Source organism: Euphorbia lathyris, chromosome 3, assembly GCF_963576675.1.
Source record: "Euphorbia lathyris chromosome 3, ddEupLath1.1, whole genome shotgun sequence".
Classification (NCBI taxonomy): Eukaryota; Viridiplantae; Streptophyta; class Magnoliopsida; order Malpighiales; family Euphorbiaceae; genus Euphorbia; species Euphorbia lathyris.
In genome coordinates, this window is record NC_088912.1 from 43,156,361 (window position 1) to 43,175,319 (window position 18,959).

The window sequence follows — 18,959 nt, forward strand, 5'->3', positions numbered from 1 at the left end:
TTTTCATATTAGGCCATCCTTTTTTTACATGTTAAGAATCTTATACGTAATATAGCTTAATTTTAAAATGTTTTACATTGATATTTAAAAATTGGTTTTTGACCACTCTAATTATAACACGTATATATACAAAATTTTTTTTTAAACAAATACAATTTAATAAATTTTTTTTACAGCGCCACGTATAAAATTGTCCCCGACCGAACAATTCATACAGCCACTGCTTTCACCTTGTATCTCTTTCTAAATTCATAAATTCAGTTCGTTTACTTGCGCCGCGAATCAAATGCCCCTAAAATGAGTTAGGCCCTGTTCTTTTTGACTTAATTTCAGCATAAGTAAGTTCAGTTCAGTTCAGTTAAGTTAAGTTAAGTTCAGTTCAGTAGCATTCAGTTCAGTTAAGTTAAGTTCAATTAATTTAATTTTAATAATAATTATTATTTATTATAATTATAATTATTTATATATAATTGATAATCTAATATTATTTTATATATAATTTATAATTTAATATTATTTATATATAATTCATCATTATTTATTATAATTATAACTATTTATATATAATTTATTATTATTTATTATAATTTATAATTTGATATTATTTATATTCTTCATTATTTATTATAATTATTTATATATAATTTATAATTTAATGTGATTTATATATAATTCATCATTATTTATTATAATTATTTATATATAATGTATTATTCTTTATTATAATTTATATATAATTTATAATTTAGTATTATTTATATATAATTAATCATTATTTATTATAATTATAATTATTTATATATAATGTATTATATATAATTTCTAATTTATTATATATAAGTTATCATTTTTTATTATAATTATAATTATTTATATATAAAATATATCATTATATATATAATTTATTATAATTATAATTATTTGGTGTAGTTCAGTTAAGTTAAGTTCAATTCAGTTAAGTTAAGTTCAGTAATATTCAGTTCAGTTAATTTAATTTCAATTAAATTAATTTAATTTAATTTCAGTAAAAAACAACATGCCTTAATAATTAAGTCATAAAAAGTTTCAAAATGGAAATAAAGAAAAACGTGACTAGTACTAATAAGTGGAAAAAAAAGGCAAAAAGAAAAAATAGAAATAAAAAAGGTGAAGAAAAATGAAGGACTTGATGATAGGCATGGAGGCCAACAACTAACATCAAAAAGGGGAAAAAGGTCAAATTACAGAATACAATTAATTAATTAATTAATTAATTAACTAACGATATTAACAATGAAACTGCATTCTCAAATCTCGAATAAAATCTCCAAAAAAAATAAAAAATAAATGTGCCGTTAATATTCCACGCGAGTTCTGGAGGGTAGAAGGTCATCATCAAAAGGGACCATAAATCATTCAATTCGGAGTTAGCTCGTCTGCAACTCCACATTCTTTAATCTTTTATTTTCTTTCAATGCCAGCCACACTGCTCTGAACCTTGTGGCGTGCAGAGAGAGACAGAGAGAGACAGAGATTGTTGAATCTCTATTTAATTCATAGTAGCCTCATTGGACTCAATCCGTCGTTTTCGTTTCCATCTCCTTTAAAAACCAGTCGATCGTTTCTCCTCAATTTCGACTTCAACTCTTTCTTTCGCTTATTCATTTGGTTTTTCAAGGGATCTGAGGATAATGGGGAGTTTGGGAGCAATTCTGAAGCATCCGGATGATTTTTACCCGCTTTTGAAGCTGAAAATGGCTGCTAAACATGCTGAGAAGCAGATCCCAGCACAACCTCACTGGGGTTTCTGTTACTCCATGCTTCATAAGGTCTCTCGTAGCTTTTCTCTTGTCATTCAACAGCTTGGCACTGAGCTCCGTGACGCTGTGAGTTCTTTTTTTAATTAAATCAAAACTTACTTCTCTATATTATTTACGACCTGTTTCTTACTCTGCAATCATCTGATGTGTAATCTATTTCTATTTCTTTTTATGTTTGATTTGCTGCTAGGAATTGAGATTGTATGAGTAAATTTATACGCTTGCTACTGCCAATGATGTCACTGCTTTGTTTCATCTTAATATTGTGTCGCTTTTGTAGTTAGTTTGTTTTTAGACCTGTGTTCCACGTGAGTTTCTGGTTTTTTTCCCCTTCTGTTAGTATGTGGGAAATTTGATCTTGTGAACTTTTATCGAGTTCTCTATTATTGCGCGACTCTAATTTGTGGATGATTTTTATTTACTTACTATTGTTTTTTCTTCTTTTGTTTTTTGTCCAGTGCGTGAGTGAGGGAGATTTTTATTAGGGAAAGAAAGAGATGTAGTTTCGGCTTTCCTTGAGATTTATCTATTGCTAGTCCCGTGTAGTGTTCCTTACTTTACTTCTATTGTTTATCTTTTCGAGTTTTTTTTTTTTTTTTTTGGTTTTCGATTCTGTTTGTGTGTTTGATTTAGTTCTGAGTTCTCTTGGCCAATTCTGTAATGTTTGCTTCGTTTGACCTTCTGCGGATGTTTGATTGCTTTTGCTTCAATTTCAGGCTTTTTAAAAAATAAAATAAAATTGGTCTAGTCTTAAAGGTTGCATCTTCTTTGAGTGGGAGAAATTATGTGGCTTTTGGTTAATTTGCTTATATTGGATCCGTTAATCTCTTTCAAATATTAGGATTTTCACTTGGGTTTTGGAAGGCATTGATTCAATTAGGGCGAAATTTTATCTTTTGTTGACAAAAAGCAAGAGGAACAACAGAACAATTGATTGCTTCAGCTTATTAACATGTTTGTTTTCACCAAAATTTAGAGGTTGGATTACATCCTGACTGACTGGAAAATTCTTGCTGCTGTAACTTTTTCAGCATCTAGGAGGGCTGAAAAGTTACAGCAGACTGTGGCTATGGCCTGAGGAAAGGGTTGGACACCTTTATTTTTTTAGCCCCCAACATGCCGTTTTATTGTGCAGGGGGACACAAAAGTTTTGACCAGCCCTTGCCTGCTTGGCCTTAAAAAGTTGCCCCCCAACCTCTTAGCTGTTTCTGCCACTGCTGACAGATAAATGATTTTGTGTTGAAAGCAAAGTTGGCATAGAATTTAAACTATATTTTCTATGAAAAATCGCCCTAAATTATTCTGATGGTGAAAAACTTGTATGCAATGGGTACTATCAAGATGTTCAGAAATTTGAATGATATTCTGTGTTAATTCTTATAGTTATAGATATATACAGTAAGAGAGCTATGACTGATTTTTCTGTATGGCTGATCATTATGATATACTGATCATTTCTGTTTTCCTAGAAATGTCAACGTTCATGTAGCATTCTTTTTTTCTTGTTTTCATTGTAGATGTTTCTTCTAAAGTTTGTTAAATTACCCAATAACATGATTATATAGTCCAAAAAGTAAATTATTCTCTTTTTCCTTCTCCCCATCATTATCTGCATGATAATAATTGGTGTTATTTTCGGTCTTGGAAAATGTTGAATGGTTTTGAGAATATGATAAAATTTTGACGCACAATTTTTTCCCAGTATGGAGAATTTTCTTCTCCTCCATATGCCAATCAAGAGGAGAATTGTATGCTTCTAGCATGAAAGAGCATAAACTATGAGTCTCTAAACCTAAAATGCTCATCTTCTTGTTCTCTCTCTCTCTCTCTCTCTCTCTCTCTCTCTTATACAGAGACAAACTCACACATTCTTATCTTATTTTGTGATATATGATTTAACATTTCTGTTTCATCTATCTAATTCTATAAATGATTTATAACTTTGCAATTTCCTTTTGTGTTTTGCAGGTTTGTATATTCTATTTGGTTCTTCGAGCCCTTGATACTGTTGGTTTGTCTCTATTATCTTTGACCTTATCATTGCTTTGTGATTTATTTTACTACATTGAACTGGCATTTAAGATTAGAATTATTGATATCATGATTTATCTTAAGACATGTTTGATATGCTATTTTTTAGAATGTCACTTCTTAAAGGTGCCAAATCAGAAGTTGCTAGTTTCTGAATCAGTTGTGTTTTACTAATCACTTAGGAGGGTTTTAAAGGTTTGTATTGGAAAAGGATTTCATGCTGTCACTTTTTTTAGTCGCTTTCAAACAAGAACATATTTTTATTTTGTTTTATTTTATTTGTGGATGCATATGAAAAAAATGTACCTCATGTTTGTTTGCAAATTATTCTTGAGTCTGCTTGCATTGAACATATCCTGTAGCATGAGTCCGGGATAATTTGTTGATTGGCCATTAAGAGGACGAATCTTGTATTCGTGTTATTGTGATAAAGCACTCTCTGGATTCACTATGGCAGTCCCAGACTGCCACATGGCACTAGGCTTTGCAAGAGTGAGAAGAAATATGGAACAGTTCTTTTTATGAATTTGTGTGCGATGAAGGGTGAGCCTCAGCGCAATGGTAAGTTTGCTGCCATGTGGCCTAGAGGAGGTCATGTGTGTGAGTTATGAAAAAAGCCTATTAGCAGGGGAAGGCTGCATCCATTAGGCCCAAATGGGCCCAACCTCTCCTCCTGACCCCAAATAGGGGGAACCTTGTCAACTGAATTTGCTTTTATATATGTGCGTGGTGGTGATATGGTAGTGTTGGGAAGGATTTGAATCATCTATATCTTTTGTAGTTGATGCATCTTTTTTGTTGTTTGATTCTTATTGTGATTTCTTAACAGAGGATGATACAAGCATCCCTACAGATGTGAAAGTGCCGATCTTGATAGCTTTTCACAAGCACATATACGATCCTGAATGGCATTTTTCTTGTGAGTATTACTGATTTGTTCATGAGGTTTATGGATTCTTCAATATGGATATGACTAGAGTCAACTCAATTAAGATGTCGTCGACGATATCATTTCACTGCAAATATTTTCTTAAGCAAATGCTTTCTTTGCACTGAACAACATCTAAATCAGCCTAAGTCATTCTTATATGAAACCTTTTGCTGAATCATTTTCGCAGCATAAAATGTTTATTTTTCACTTTTCAAAACTTCATGTTTCTGTTTAATGTTTCCTTAGTTTCAATTACTATTTGAGTTGATTCTCTATTTCTTGAGGATGAAAGCTTTTATACTTCTCGTCCATTATCATGTTAAGTTAGTTATGAAAAATTTGCCAGGTTCCTTTTCTCTTGAAAGTTACTTGTTATCTCTTTAAGAAGTTTAAAAAATTTATAACTAGGAGAAAGAGACCATGATCTATTAAGTTTCACTTGTTAATAGAAATTTATGCCTACTCTAACAATCCGATGGTTTCTTTTATTTAAGGTGGTACTAAGGAATATAAAGTTCTCATGGACCAGATTCATCATCTTTCAACTGCTTTTCTTGAGCTTGGGAAAAGGTTCCTTCTGCTTCTTCTCTCCTGTTGAACTGAAGTGGCCTCTTAGCTTTGTGTATATATGTATCATTTTCTTGATAATTTCTTAAGGTTCTTAACATATTAAAAATATGATGAAACCTGTTTATGGACGGATAGTTGAGCAAACTATATACAATTGCATAGATCTCTTCATAAGATGTTTTGTGCTAAAACACGAGTTGATATTATTTGAGAATAATTGGCAAAGATTCATATGTATAATCTCTATTTCTTCTATGAGCAGTTTCGGGTCTGTTTGATGTTCTTTCAGGTTTAACCGAGTGCAATGAATCACCTGTCTATGAATAATGAATCTGCCATTGAATTGGTCTATATGTTTATTTTTCCTTTATGAATGACTTGTAGAGTTCAATTTGCTCTGCAGTTATCAGGAGGCAATCGAGGATATCACGAAAAAAATGGGTGCAGGAATGGCTAAATTCATATGCAAAGAGGTTAGAGGTTTTCAGGCAGTGGTGACCACATATAATTGTCCTCATTCTTTTGATCCAAAAGCTTAAAATGATAGATAAGGCCCAAGAAGAGCTTTTATTATTAGTATCTCTTACAATAAGAAAGTTCTCTGGAAATCTCTTTAAATTTTCGTTGTATGTGGAATACTTTCCAGAACTGATGGAAAGGGTTCAAGACTAAAATGTAATCCAGGAGAGCACTGATTTCAATAACTTGCATTAGAGGAATCAGATGTCTGGGTTTGAAGTAATTAAGTCTAGCTAGTAATTCTTAGAAAAAAAAAAGTCTAAGTAGTAATTTTTGTTTTTTTCTAAAATTCCATAAGCTTCTTGGCTTAACTTACGTCCTTATTTCTGCATTCTGCTGAGGTTCAAATTTAGTTTTTTGATACCATTGATTTCTTATCTTTCAGGTGGAAACAGTTGATGACTACGATGAATATTGCCATTATGTTGCAGGACTTGTTGGACTAGGTCTTTCCAAGCTTTTTGATGCCTCTGGATTTGAAGATTTGGCACCAGATGACCTTTCCAACTCGATGGGGTTATTTCTCCAGGTATTGCTAAGATGAACAAAATAACAAATCTGCATCACATGCAACCCCAACTTTTGTCTTGAATTTAAATTCTAACAGCACATTATGCTGCATTCTCGAACACAGAAAACAAACATTATCCGGGATTATTTGGAGGATATAAATGAGATACCTAAGTCACGCATGTTTTGGCCTCGCCAGATCTGGAGTAAATATGTTAATAAACTTGAGGTTCGTAATGTTTTCAATTTCTTATCTAAGTTTGGTCAATAACAGTTTTTCTGTGCTGTTCATTTTGTCCTTAAATTGGTAATATTTGCATCTTATTTGTCAGCTGACATCATTTGCTTGACACTCGGCCCTATCCTTTCCTTTGGCATCTCAGGACTTGAAATATGAAGAAAACTCAGTCAAGGCAGTGCAATGCTTGAATGATATGGTTACTAATGCTTTGATACATATGGATGATTGCTTGAAATACATGTCGGCACTACGAGATCCTGCTATATTTCGTTTTTGTGCCATCCCTCAGGTGAAATATGCATCCTTGATTTTTGAATTGAAAATGTTGATCTCATGTCTTGTAATCAGCATGTATAACTTGCTTTACTCTTGTTTGATGTGACACTAAAAGAAAATTGAGATAATTTAAATTGATATTCCTATTCAATTTTTTTTTGGTTGCTGTTTGACTTCATGTTTGCTCTATCAAGGTAACAGAAGAATAAGAGATAAAAATACAGTAATGATGAAATATTTTGTGGACATGTTATGTAAGCTGTCAATCTGGTACCTATTTAGAGACAATTTATGGTCCCAGGTATGGCAGACTGAAGCCAGTAGTTTTTGGGTGTTCTTGCTTGAGTCACATGAGCAATGGTAAGAGATGTGAATTACACTAAGGCCTGCAAATTTGCCAGGCTCAGCTCAAGCTCGGCTTATTTCATGAACTATAAATATTACCTTTCTTGGCTGTTTTACTAAGCTTGCTGAACCCAAAATGTTTATAACTCACATGTCTAAACGTGTCTATATTGAACCATTCAACAATACTATTTAAGACTAAATATTTATTGGAAACTCTTAACATAATTACATTTGTTCTTTGCAATAAATTGTCAGTAATGCACATGACTTTTTAATATTTTGTTTTCTCTATAATCCGAAATTGGAAGAAGAATTACTTTGTACAGGAATTTTCACATGCACCTTAATGAGCAAGTGAATTTGCTCATTCACCGTTAGATATAGGCTTATTAAATCTAAGCCTCAGGATGCTTTGAATCTCCATCTTAGGATTCTAATAAGCCTAGATCTATGAAGCACGGACACGGGTGCGGACGCGGCAAACGACATTTTTAGAAAATATGAGACACGGGTGCGGCGGGGACACGACAAATTTTATATAATGAATTATATATATATTAGATATAAAAATATATAAAAAACATGCTAAATCACAAATCGGAATCGTGATGGAGAGAAGAAATTGTTTCTGATTATTCCCAAACAAAAACGAAATCGTGATGTTAGAAGAACTGCGATGTACGCAGCACAGGGGTTGAAATCGCGATTTGCGCAGGAAGGAGAGAAGACCTAATTCTAATTCGTGCGATAGAGATTATAATTTAGGATTTTTGACAAATTGCATAATTGATCCTTAAATTTTATAAAAAAATTTAAAAAAAACCCTAATTTTTAACTTTTTTTTTACCCCATCCGTGTCCCCATCCGTGTCCCCGCCGAGTCCCCGAGTCCGGCGAGTCCGACTCGGCCACGGCGACCCCGGGGAAGAGTCCGTGCTTCATAGGCCTAGATCTAACGGTGAATGAGCAAATTCTACTTGCTCATTAAGGTGCATGTGATCAAGACTTTTACTTTGTATTTTTAAATTTATTTAAGTGAATTTAAACAAGTGGTCTGTGTACTTATTAGAAATAATGGTTAAATCATTAATAAAATATTGAATTGTTATTCGATATTAGCTTAATCATGAATTTACAGATGTTTGCGCTCATGAGTTGAATCAAGTCATATTTTAAATAACTTAGACTTAGCTCATCAATGAGATGAATCTTAGAAATGAGCTTGAGTTGGCTCATTATCTCAGTAGATGTCCTTGCATTGGGTCAAACTCCAAGTGGCATTTTGGTGTCTCGAGTCATTTTTAGCCCCTTTTGCAACTGTTTCTTAAAAGTATGTGAGATACAGACAGTGACATGATCTTAACTATATATATGTGGGAATTTTTATTTTATTTTTTTTCTGAAACCAATGTGGGATTAAATATGAGTAGATATACTGCCTCACTGCTTATAATGTTGTGTGAATTGAAGACTGAACCTCTCGCTGTATACTTGAGATATGTCAGCATTAATTATTTACTTCAGTTTGCTGCTTTCTGGTTTTCTTGCCTTTCTAGGGTTTATCTCTTAACAATTGTATGATTGTTCCAATATAATATGTTTTGGATTTGACTAATATAATATTCCCTGTCCTCTAATGAGATTTAGATTTTCATTTTGCCTTTTTGTACACCTCATATTTTATCATCTGTTTCAATACTGTATTATGAAGTTGTATCTGTTCTGGTTTAGTTCGTGTTATTGTGCTTGTTCTCATAATTTATAAGCCCTCTAAATGCATTTCCTTAATGTATCCAAGTCGACTCTGGTCAACTTTGTTCATGAACTAGTTGACTTGGCTATTATATATATATATATCTGAATTCCACTTTTAGTGCATTTTTCTGGCATGCAACCACTTGCCAAATCATCTCAATCTTTCTTTTCTCTGTTATACTGTGGTTACTACTTGCCTTCGTATGAATGCATTAATTTCTAGACAATAAAAACCATGATATTGTAGTAACTTTTTGTAGTTCTTATAATTGTTCCTGTAATTGATTATTTATGATTTTTTTTTGGTGGAATCATGATTATCATTTTTGCATGTCTTTATTGCTAGATTATGGCAATTGGAACCCTAGCATTGTGCTACAACAACGTTGAAGTATTTAGAGGTGTAGTGAAGATGAGGCGTGGTAAGTTCATTCTATGAATTCGTTTACTTTCTTGAGTCTGAAACTAGTCAAGTTTTGGATCCATGAACAAAACCAGATAAATTACAAAAATGTAATCTTAGTGCTATTTCATAAAATGATAGAACGGAAGTATCACTTTATCTCATCATTTATTTTTAGGGTAAATTCCAAAAAAAACCCATGTGGTTTGATGTTGTTCCAAAAAAACCCTTGTGGTTTGTTTTTACAAAAAAAAAAAAAGGACCGTGGTTTCACCGTTACCTGAAAAACGGAAAAGGGCTTAACACCGTTAAAAATGCTGACGTGGCAAGGGGTAGAGTTGGAAAAATATTTTTTTTTAATTTTTTTTAATTTTTCTTTTTTCTTTTTCTTTTTCTTCTTCTTCCTCTCCTCCTCCTTTTCTTCTTTTTCTTCCTCCTCCTCCTCCTTCTTCTTCTTCTTCTTCTTCTTCTTCTTTTTTCTTCTTCTTCTTTTTTCATCTTTTTTTTCTTTTTTTTTTTATTTTCCAGAATTTCTGGAAAATCCAGAATTCTGGATGTCTGAAATCCAGACGTTCTTAAGAACATCTGGGTTTCAGACGTTGAACGTCTGAAAACCAGACGTTAACGTCTGGACTTCAGAAATTTAAAAAAAAAATAGAAGAAGAAGAGGGGAGGAGGAAGAAGAAGAGAAGAGAGAGAGAGGAAGAAGAAGAGAAGAGAGAGAGAGAGGAAGAAGAAGAAGAAGAAGAAGAGGAGGAGGAGGAGAGGAAGAAGGAGAAGAAGAAAAAGAAAAAAGAAAAAAAAAAAAAAAATTTCCAACTCTACCCCTTGCCACGTCAGCATTTTTAACGGTGTTAAGTCATTTTCTGTTTTTCGGGTAACGGTGAAACCACGGTCCTTTTTTTTTTTTGTAAAAACAAACCACAAGGGTTTTTTTGGAACACCATCAAACCACATGGGTTTTTTTTGGAATTTACCCTTATTTTTAATATTCCGACTGCGCAGGGTATTTTAACATCTCATATATATATTATTTATTTTTATTGATGTTTATGTTTTTGCATGATGTTTGATGGAAGTGCCTATACTTCACTATCTTATAATCTGATATTGACCATGTTTCCGTACCATCTGTGCCATTTCAGTTTTTCTATGAATATAATTACTCTTTGGACCATGAACTTTACATGCGTCAGCTCCCGCATATCATGCCATTTTAGATTCTGAACTATTCCTTGTACCATTGGGAAGATTGAGGTGCGAACATTCCTTACTCGCGTTTTAATCTTTTTTGACTTGGTTCTAGGTCTTACTGCAAAGGTCATTGACAGAACAAGGACCATGGCAGATGTCTATCGGGCCTTCTTTGACTTCTCATGTATGATGAAATCCAAGGTATGCCACTTCATTTAGTTGTGAACTTTACATATCTGTTTAGGCAAATCAGTGAAGAGTCTTGTTTGTATACAACTTGTTGACAAATGGGAGTTTTTTCTTGGGCTGTTTATTTCTTTAGTATATTATAATGTTTCTGCCTATGATGCACGGAAACGGATACGGAAACGGAAACGGGGAAACGTAATTTCTAAAAAACATAGGAAACGGAAACGCGGGGGAAACGTGTAAATATTAAAAATACAGGGACATATTTATAAATATTAAAAAATATAATAAACATAAAAATAATAATAAATTATAAATATATAAAATAATTATGGATAAAGTATAAAAAAGTTTTACATTATGATCTTTATATTAAAAGAATAGAAAAAAAAATAGTCATACAAAAAGAATAAAGAGCCCAACAGCAACATAAGAGCCCAACACAACATTCCAGAAGCATCCCACTACACCACACCACATATTCGAGAGGAAACAAAAAAAAAACCAACAAGAAGAAGAATTTCTATTTGAGTCTTGGTCTTCTGATTTCTCAAAGAGTTTGCAGAAAACATCATACTCGAAGAATAAGAAAAAATTGACATACTCAAAAGAAGAAGAAGTTTGCATGTAGACACAGGAAACAACCCAAACCAAACCAGGTTCAGTTTTCCTCTTCATAACTGAATTATTGAATCAGATTCAGAATCGCAACAGGTACAAAAGCTTTGAGTTTAAACAATAAATTCTGGAAACGCGTTTCAATTTTCCAGTAATTACAGAAACGTGCCCGGAAACGTATCGTTTCCGTTTCCCACATCTTGTGGAAACGTTGAAACGTTAGTTCAAGAACGTTTCCGTGCTTCATAGGTTTCTGCATGATATGTATGGCTGATTTTTTGGACAATAATTATAAATGCAATATAGTTACTGTTTCCAGCATATGAATACAAGTCCTTGCACATTTATGAACAATTACAATCTTACCTAATGGGAATGGCGCAATCAATCTCTTAGATCTTCTTCTACGTGATTAAGAGAAATAAAAAATAGTGGACGTCCTTATAACTTGATCTGTAGTTAAAATGCTATATTCATCATGTTTGTCTAAATAGGGAGTAACCAATTAAGGTTAGCTTGAGTAAAAAAGGCCCCCAGTTGCGTAAGCTAGGTCTCAAAATTTCAATCACAAGTGTACGCAACATACATTAGTTGGGAGAGGGGTCCCGCGAAGAATGTATTGATTGAATCCAGCTACAAAAAAAAAAAAAAGATATATAAGAGTGATAATGCATGGGCAAATAAATGTTGTTTTTGCCTTTATTTCCAGTAAGTGTAGTGGTCCAGATCCTTGTGAAAGTCAGAGAATGGGCTAACAGTGGTGATCAATTGGATCCTAATACAATTGGGCCAAGAACATTAAGGGTTTATACCTATAAGAATAAGAAACCATCACAGGGGCAGATTGGGGATTCATCGTCAGTTAGTTATGGGTAGGGTAGGCAGAGTAACGTTTGGGAATGGACGAAAGTAGGCTGTTTTTGTATGTAATTTTCTGCTTTCAGCAGGGCTCTACTTTGAATGGAGAGGGAAGGGATTCTCTTCCTCTGGGTTAGTTTTTTTTTTCTTTTTTTTTTTTTTTTATGGATTCCTGTGGGTGATTAAATCTGGTTGGGCGAAGTGGAAGAGTGCTACGGGTTTCCTTTGTGACCCCGGCATGCCAAATAGATTGAAGGAAAAATTCTACCGCAATCAGACCAGCATTGTTGTATGGTAGGAGTGTTGGGCAGTGAAACACTGTCACACTCATAAGATGTCGGTGGCGGAGATGCGTATGTTGAGATGGATGTGTGGTCATACGAGAAAGGATTGGATGAGTAATGAAATAATTAGGACAAAAGTAGGGGTTACATCTATTGAGAATAAAATGAGGGAAAACCGACTAAGGTGGTTTGGCCATGTAAGACGAAGAGCGCTTGATGCGCCAGTTAGGAGGACTGAAGAGTGGCAAAGAGATGTAGTGGTGAGGGGTAGGGGAAAGAGATGTAGTGGTGAGGGGTAGGGGAAGACCTAAGCAAACTTGGAGGAGGGTGATCGAGAGCGATATGAGTGTATTGGGGATTGAGGAAAATATGGTAGTGGATAGGAAAGAGTGGAGGGAGAGAATTTGTGTCGCTGACATGACTTGATTTCACGGTTTTATATGATGGTTCATGTTAGCCGACCCCGAATCATTTCGGGACTAAGGCTTTTTTGTTGTTGTTGTTGTATGGATTCCTGTGGGTTAGCTTAGCCTTGTTCTATTTCTTCCATTATTTGGATTAACCACTAACAGCTCCTATATTCATATTTCATCTGGTTGATTATTGTTTGGTTTAGTAGCATACCTTAGTGTTTCTATCAGAAGCATATTCTTGTGTCTGTCAGAGAATAGGTGGTTTTAAGTTTGAACCAGGATACTTTGCTTACCGAAAAGGTTCATTGGCTGCTGCAGGTTGACAGGAATGATCCAAATGCAGAAAAGACATTGAACAGGCTGGAAGCAGTGCAAAAAACTTGCAAGGAGTCTGGGCTGCTAAACAAAAGGTTTGCCCATCTATACTTTGTTGAACCTCTTGATATAGTTTTTAATCTTCCTTTGTATGGCTCGTGTTTTTTCAGGAGATCTTACATAAATGAGAGCAAGCCATATAATTCTACTATGGTAAGTTTCTACCAAATCATCATTTGTTTTCAAATTTTGTTTTTCATTTCATCCTTTAGAATCGCCTCTCTCTCTCTCTCCCCCCCCATCTTATTGATTTATCAACAGCTGGATGTGCAAATGAATAGTATGCATCACATCATTAGATTAGATGTTTTAAGTATAATATCTACTGATTTCTCTTTTATAATTCAATGCAGGTTATTCTACTGATGATTGTATTGGCAATCATTTTGGCTTATCTGAGCAAACGGGCCAACTAACTAGTGTAACTTCTGTTAAGTAATCAGTTGAGGATTTGAATCCGGTTATCGTGAAACCGGGTTATTGCAGGATGTCTACTTCTGTGAACAATTTCTGCAGATGGATGGCTAGCTAGCAATGAAGGTGCTTGCTGGACTTGTTCCAGGAGAGTTGTGAATTTGATGTTTCAGTATATAGTGTAGTGCCATAACAATGTTTGTGTCCAATGTGCCACTAATGTGATCATATTAGTGTTTTGTTCTCGTGGGTTGTTATTATACTCCTTAATTATGGAATTGAAGCAATATCTTGAAGGATCTTCTGAATATCTTGATTCAAGTCGCTGTTATTCACATCAATACTTATTTTAACGGCAGAAAAACCTTATTCTAGGTAAGGGAAATTCTGAATTTCCATTACAATCTAAGATTCTCCTCTTGGATGCTGATTCTTCATCCCTTCTAATAACAGTATTTGAGGAATTGTTTTTTTTTTGGTTTGTTAAGACCTCTTCTTCCTCTTTGGAACTACCAATATGACCTTCAAATATCATTTTTTCTTGGTGGCATGATGATTAGTTTGACAAATTTTATTGTTGTCTTTTTGAACGATTGTTAGGTATAAAGCGACCAAAAACTTCTTGAAGAAAACAATAAAATAAGATTGGTAAGAAGACCATGTAATTGTACAATGCAATAACAAATTAAACTTTTGAATTGTTGGTTGGAACATTGAAATAAATCAAGTATCAACTTTTATAGTCAACCTTGGTAGCAATAAATTCTTGCCATGGTCTCAATATTTTATATATTTTTTTGCAAGACTTTTTATAAATTCTTCCCACGTAATTTTATTTTTTATATTATATAAATAAATAGCATAGATTATAATTATAATGTATAGTTGATAAAATGAAGATGAAAAAAATAAGAAAAAAGAAAAGAAAAAGAAAACACAAAAGTGGGAAAAGAAAATCTATTTATTTAGGAAACTCGAACAACCAACTTGAAGCATTACAATAGATTCACATTTGGAATAGAAGAAGAGTTGAGACTTACCCATTTCGGAAGTGATTCTTGGAGGAAATGCTTGAAATAGTTGCTTTTGGTGAGAGATTGTCAGTGAGAATTTTTTCGGTTTATTCTAGAGAGAGGGAGAGCTAAAACACATGAGTGAAAGAAAGGGAAGCGGTCCCTTTTCTTTTAGAATTCTTGAAGGCGTAAGAGCGTGGTGAATGAAATTTTTTGAGAGTTTGGGGTCAATTTTTTGAAAATTAAAAATTAAGGGTTAAAATTACAAAGACTTTTTTTTATTTATAATTTTAAATTGTTATACAAATTGCATTACACGTAAAAAAAGGGGAGGCAATTGTTGGAGGGTAATTTTTATTTTTAATTTTAAGTAAATAAATAGCATAGATTATAATTATATTGTATAGTTGATAAAATGAAAATGAAATAAAAATAAGAAAATACAAAAGTAGGAAAAGAAAAGCTGTTTTTTAGGACACTCGAGCATCCAACTTTAATAATTTTTTCGGGTATCAAACTACGAAGTTTTGGCACAATAACTAGGAATCCAGGGACTGTTTACGGAGCTAAAATGGACGAGTAGAAGGAGATATGAATATTTTTGAAGTTGGATCAGAAATTACCAAGTCCAACTCGTGTATATCTATTTTCATGGCAAATTTTGAGCCATTTTCTTCAAGAAAGCTGCACGTTTTCTATTCCTAATCTGTTAGGAAGTCAATTGAGGTAATGAGATTGGATATGACTGAGTTAAATATGTTTGACCAAAACATAAATATTAGATATGCCTAAATTAAATATGTTTGACCTTACCATAAAGATTGTTGTGACGAAACTAAATATATTTGACCTAAACATAAAGATTGGATTGGACTAAATAAGTCAAATGACATCTGATTAAAGTAATAGTCAAAATAATTATTAATTACTAATGTTCAAAATTAGCTCTATGTCTCTGTATAAAGCCTAGAACTTTGTTCTTAGGTTTTCATATCTTCTCCTCCTACTTCGTATTCTCTTCTGAAACTTCTTTTATTTTTTGCAATTCACATATTGTTAGAATAAATTCTTAGTCTACACCTAAAACGATAGATTTACTTAAGAAAACTATGGACAAAAGCTCCATTGACACTGATATGATGGATGTATATATGATTGATGTTGATATGGTTGAAGCTGATATGGGCGACACCGACTTGGTTGATATCGATATGGTTTACACTGATATGATGGGCATTGATATTGATATGATGGAGATCATATGATTGATACTGATATGACATATTAGTTATCATGATCTACTTCGAAATTATGTAGAATATCGCTTTGAGCTTCTTCTTCCTGAAGTATGGTAAGACCATTCTCAATAGAATGTAGAGGCGTAAGAAGTAGCAATTGCTTGCGTTGAGGACCATATACATCATCAAGTCCATTAAGAAATCTGAAGAGTTTGGATTCCTCCTTATAGAGATCAATTGCATTTAACTTTTTAACCACTGGCGTAGAATGGATTTGGCGTAGAATGGATTTGGATCCTCTCTTATCTTAGTAAAACATGAGAGGATCCGTTAAATTAATCTCAACCTTTCTTTGTAAATGTATGACTACGATTTGAACAACATTACAATTATATATTTTATTTAAAAATAAATCAAATTAATATTAAATTCAATATTAGAATCTTGTTCTTTCCTCCGAAACCACGTATTCATCTCTTCTCTGCATTCTTCAAAAAAATAATTAAAAAAATCTATTTTCTGTGTGTTTCTCTCACTTCTTTTTATTATATGTGCTTCTTTAATTATTTGCTCCAACTTTTTGTAAATAAAAAGAATTAGCAATCATTCTCGCTTCAGAATTTGATTTGAACGTAAGTTTAAAATAGACTTTAATCTTCCATAAGTTTACATGAAGTTGAATAAATGTTCTCTTCTGCAACGTCTTTCTCTAATAGCAAGATATGAATTCTCAAGATTTGAGCATGACTGTTTAAAAGGAGAAATCATATGGTGCTATTATAGTTCCAACTAGACAATCTAGTTGGAACTTGCAACCAATAAAATTGGTCCAAGTGTATCCATTAATACATATAAGAAGGGTCCATATTTATATAAAAATATTAAGATAATAAACTAAAATTAAAATCCTTGCGTTTTCTTCTCCTTCATAACACAAATCAATGAGTTTTCAAACTAAAACTAAAATTAAACCTCTCTTAAAAGAATATACTCTTTTTCTCTATATAAGCTGAATTGATTACTGTAAAATAAGGATTTATTACTGAAATTGGATCTCTTGTTTTAATTTTAACTTGATTTTGACTTTCTCCATTAAAGCGTGATCAAGTTCCTCGATCTCTTGTTTTTTTAATTGATATTCACTTTCTCCATTAAAGCTTGAACAAGCTCCATTCTTTCAAGGGCATGTTCTAATGATAAAATAACTACTGGATTTTCTTTATCCCAATTGTTCTATCTACGTTGGAACATAGATTAAGGACAAATATTGCAGAGGGCAAAGGGAGGAATCCATTTATTTATGGTTTTGGTTTTGAAGAACAAAATCATTGATTTTTAACTTTAAGATGATATGGTCTTAGTTTTAGTTTGAAGCCCTTTGTGCTATGAATAAACGTACTATGAAGGAATGCACGAGAATAACGAATATCGATTTTAGTTTCATGTTTTTTTTATTTTGTAATTAAATGTGGACCCTACTGAAATACACATTTGGACCAATTTTATTGGTTGCAAGTTCCAACTAGATTGTCTAGTTGGAACTATAATAGCACTTTATAATTTCTCGTTTAAAAGAGACATACTTAATAGATTAATTGTTTGATTTATTTGTAAATTAAGGTGAAAGAAGAAAGTCTTTTAATTAATCGTATAACCATTAGAGGATCTGTGATGAAAATATAGAACTGGTTGGTTTTAATTGCAGGATTAAGGACAGAGAATGCGTTTAGGTGAGAAAGAAAAACGGAAAAACAAAAGAGAAAAAAAAAAAGTACATGAAGATTACGGGGAGAAATTTCAGGAAGAGAGAAGATAAACTGTAAAAATATATATTAATAATTTAAATAAAATAATAATAATTGTTTATGCTTGTTTGAATCTTAGAGCTTCATATTAAAAGAAGGGTTAGGATTCATGAGAGGATCCTGATCGGCGTAGAATTGAGAACAGTGGGAAGGACATTCATAGAGTTCAGCTCCTCCACAAAACACACAAAAAAGTATAATATTAATTGATAGTCATAACATGTTTCATATCAAATAGATATTTGTTCAGTTTATATTAGTGAGACCCATTTTTACAGAAAAATGTTATATATAATATAATTTAATAAATTTTATGATTGGCAATTTAACATGTCGTATTATTGTTTTAAATTTTATTTACTTTTCAGTGATAATGTCTCAGTTTTATATGTTTTGTATTAGCTATAATATTTTTTAATAATAATAAATAAATTATTTTTTACATATTATTATTATGGTAGATATTTATATATCATTATGCTTTGTTATTGTATAGGTTTCTATAATTTAATATTTTTAAGGATTTTATCTTCTTTCGAAATTATATATATATATATATATATATATATATATATATATAACTATTGTTCTTTCAATAATTATGATAGAAATTTAATTTGTTGTTTCTTAGTTTTTTAAGGAGGATTAATACTGATTCCCCAATTCCCTTCCACTTGTTGTTTTATAGTTGAAAAAGATGCAATTTCACATTTATCGTGGTCTTTGTATACCAATCCAGCGAGGTAGATGAATCTATGGATTACTTATGGAGCTAAAATAGACAAGTATTGAAGGAAGGAATTATGAATTTTTGAAGTTAGATCATAAATTACCAAGTCCAACTCATGCTCAGCTATTTTGTGCCATTTTCTTCAACAAAGCTGCATTATTTTCATCCCAAATCTGCATTAGGAAGTCAATTGAGATAATATGATTAAGGATGGGCGAAAATATGAGACAAAGGAGGCTAATGTGTGTCTAATTTGACTATAAATAGAGTTTGTGTTCTTCCTTTTCAAATCCCTTATCAACTAAATCAACAACCAAACAAATCATTCTATCTATCAATCAATAGTTAAGCTCAGCGAAGTCATCACTTATCTCGTCTATTTCATGCCTACAGTCTTCAATTTCAGTTTCAAGTTCATCTTCTTCAATTTCCAATTCTAAGTTTCA

At 32.5% G+C, this 18,959-nt stretch overlaps 1 protein-coding gene across 1 annotated transcript; it reads left to right on the forward strand.

Moving 5' to 3' along the window:
• Positions 1-1,359: 1,359 nt before the first annotated feature.
• LOC136221679 (squalene synthase 2-like) lies at positions 1,360-14,048 on the forward strand. Its single transcript, XM_066009096.1, has 13 exons — positions 1,360-1,865; positions 3,768-3,810; positions 4,660-4,749; positions 5,256-5,331; positions 5,735-5,804; positions 6,236-6,379; positions 6,485-6,589; positions 6,744-6,890; positions 9,326-9,401; positions 10,689-10,777; positions 13,257-13,348; positions 13,424-13,466; positions 13,667-14,048. The coding sequence occupies exons 1-13, from the start codon at positions 1,671-1,673 to the stop codon at positions 13,727-13,729; spliced, it is 1,233 nt and encodes a 410-aa protein (XP_065865168.1). The 5' UTR covers positions 1,360-1,670; the 3' UTR covers positions 13,730-14,048.
• The last annotated feature ends 4,911 nt before the right edge of the window (positions 14,049-18,959 follow it).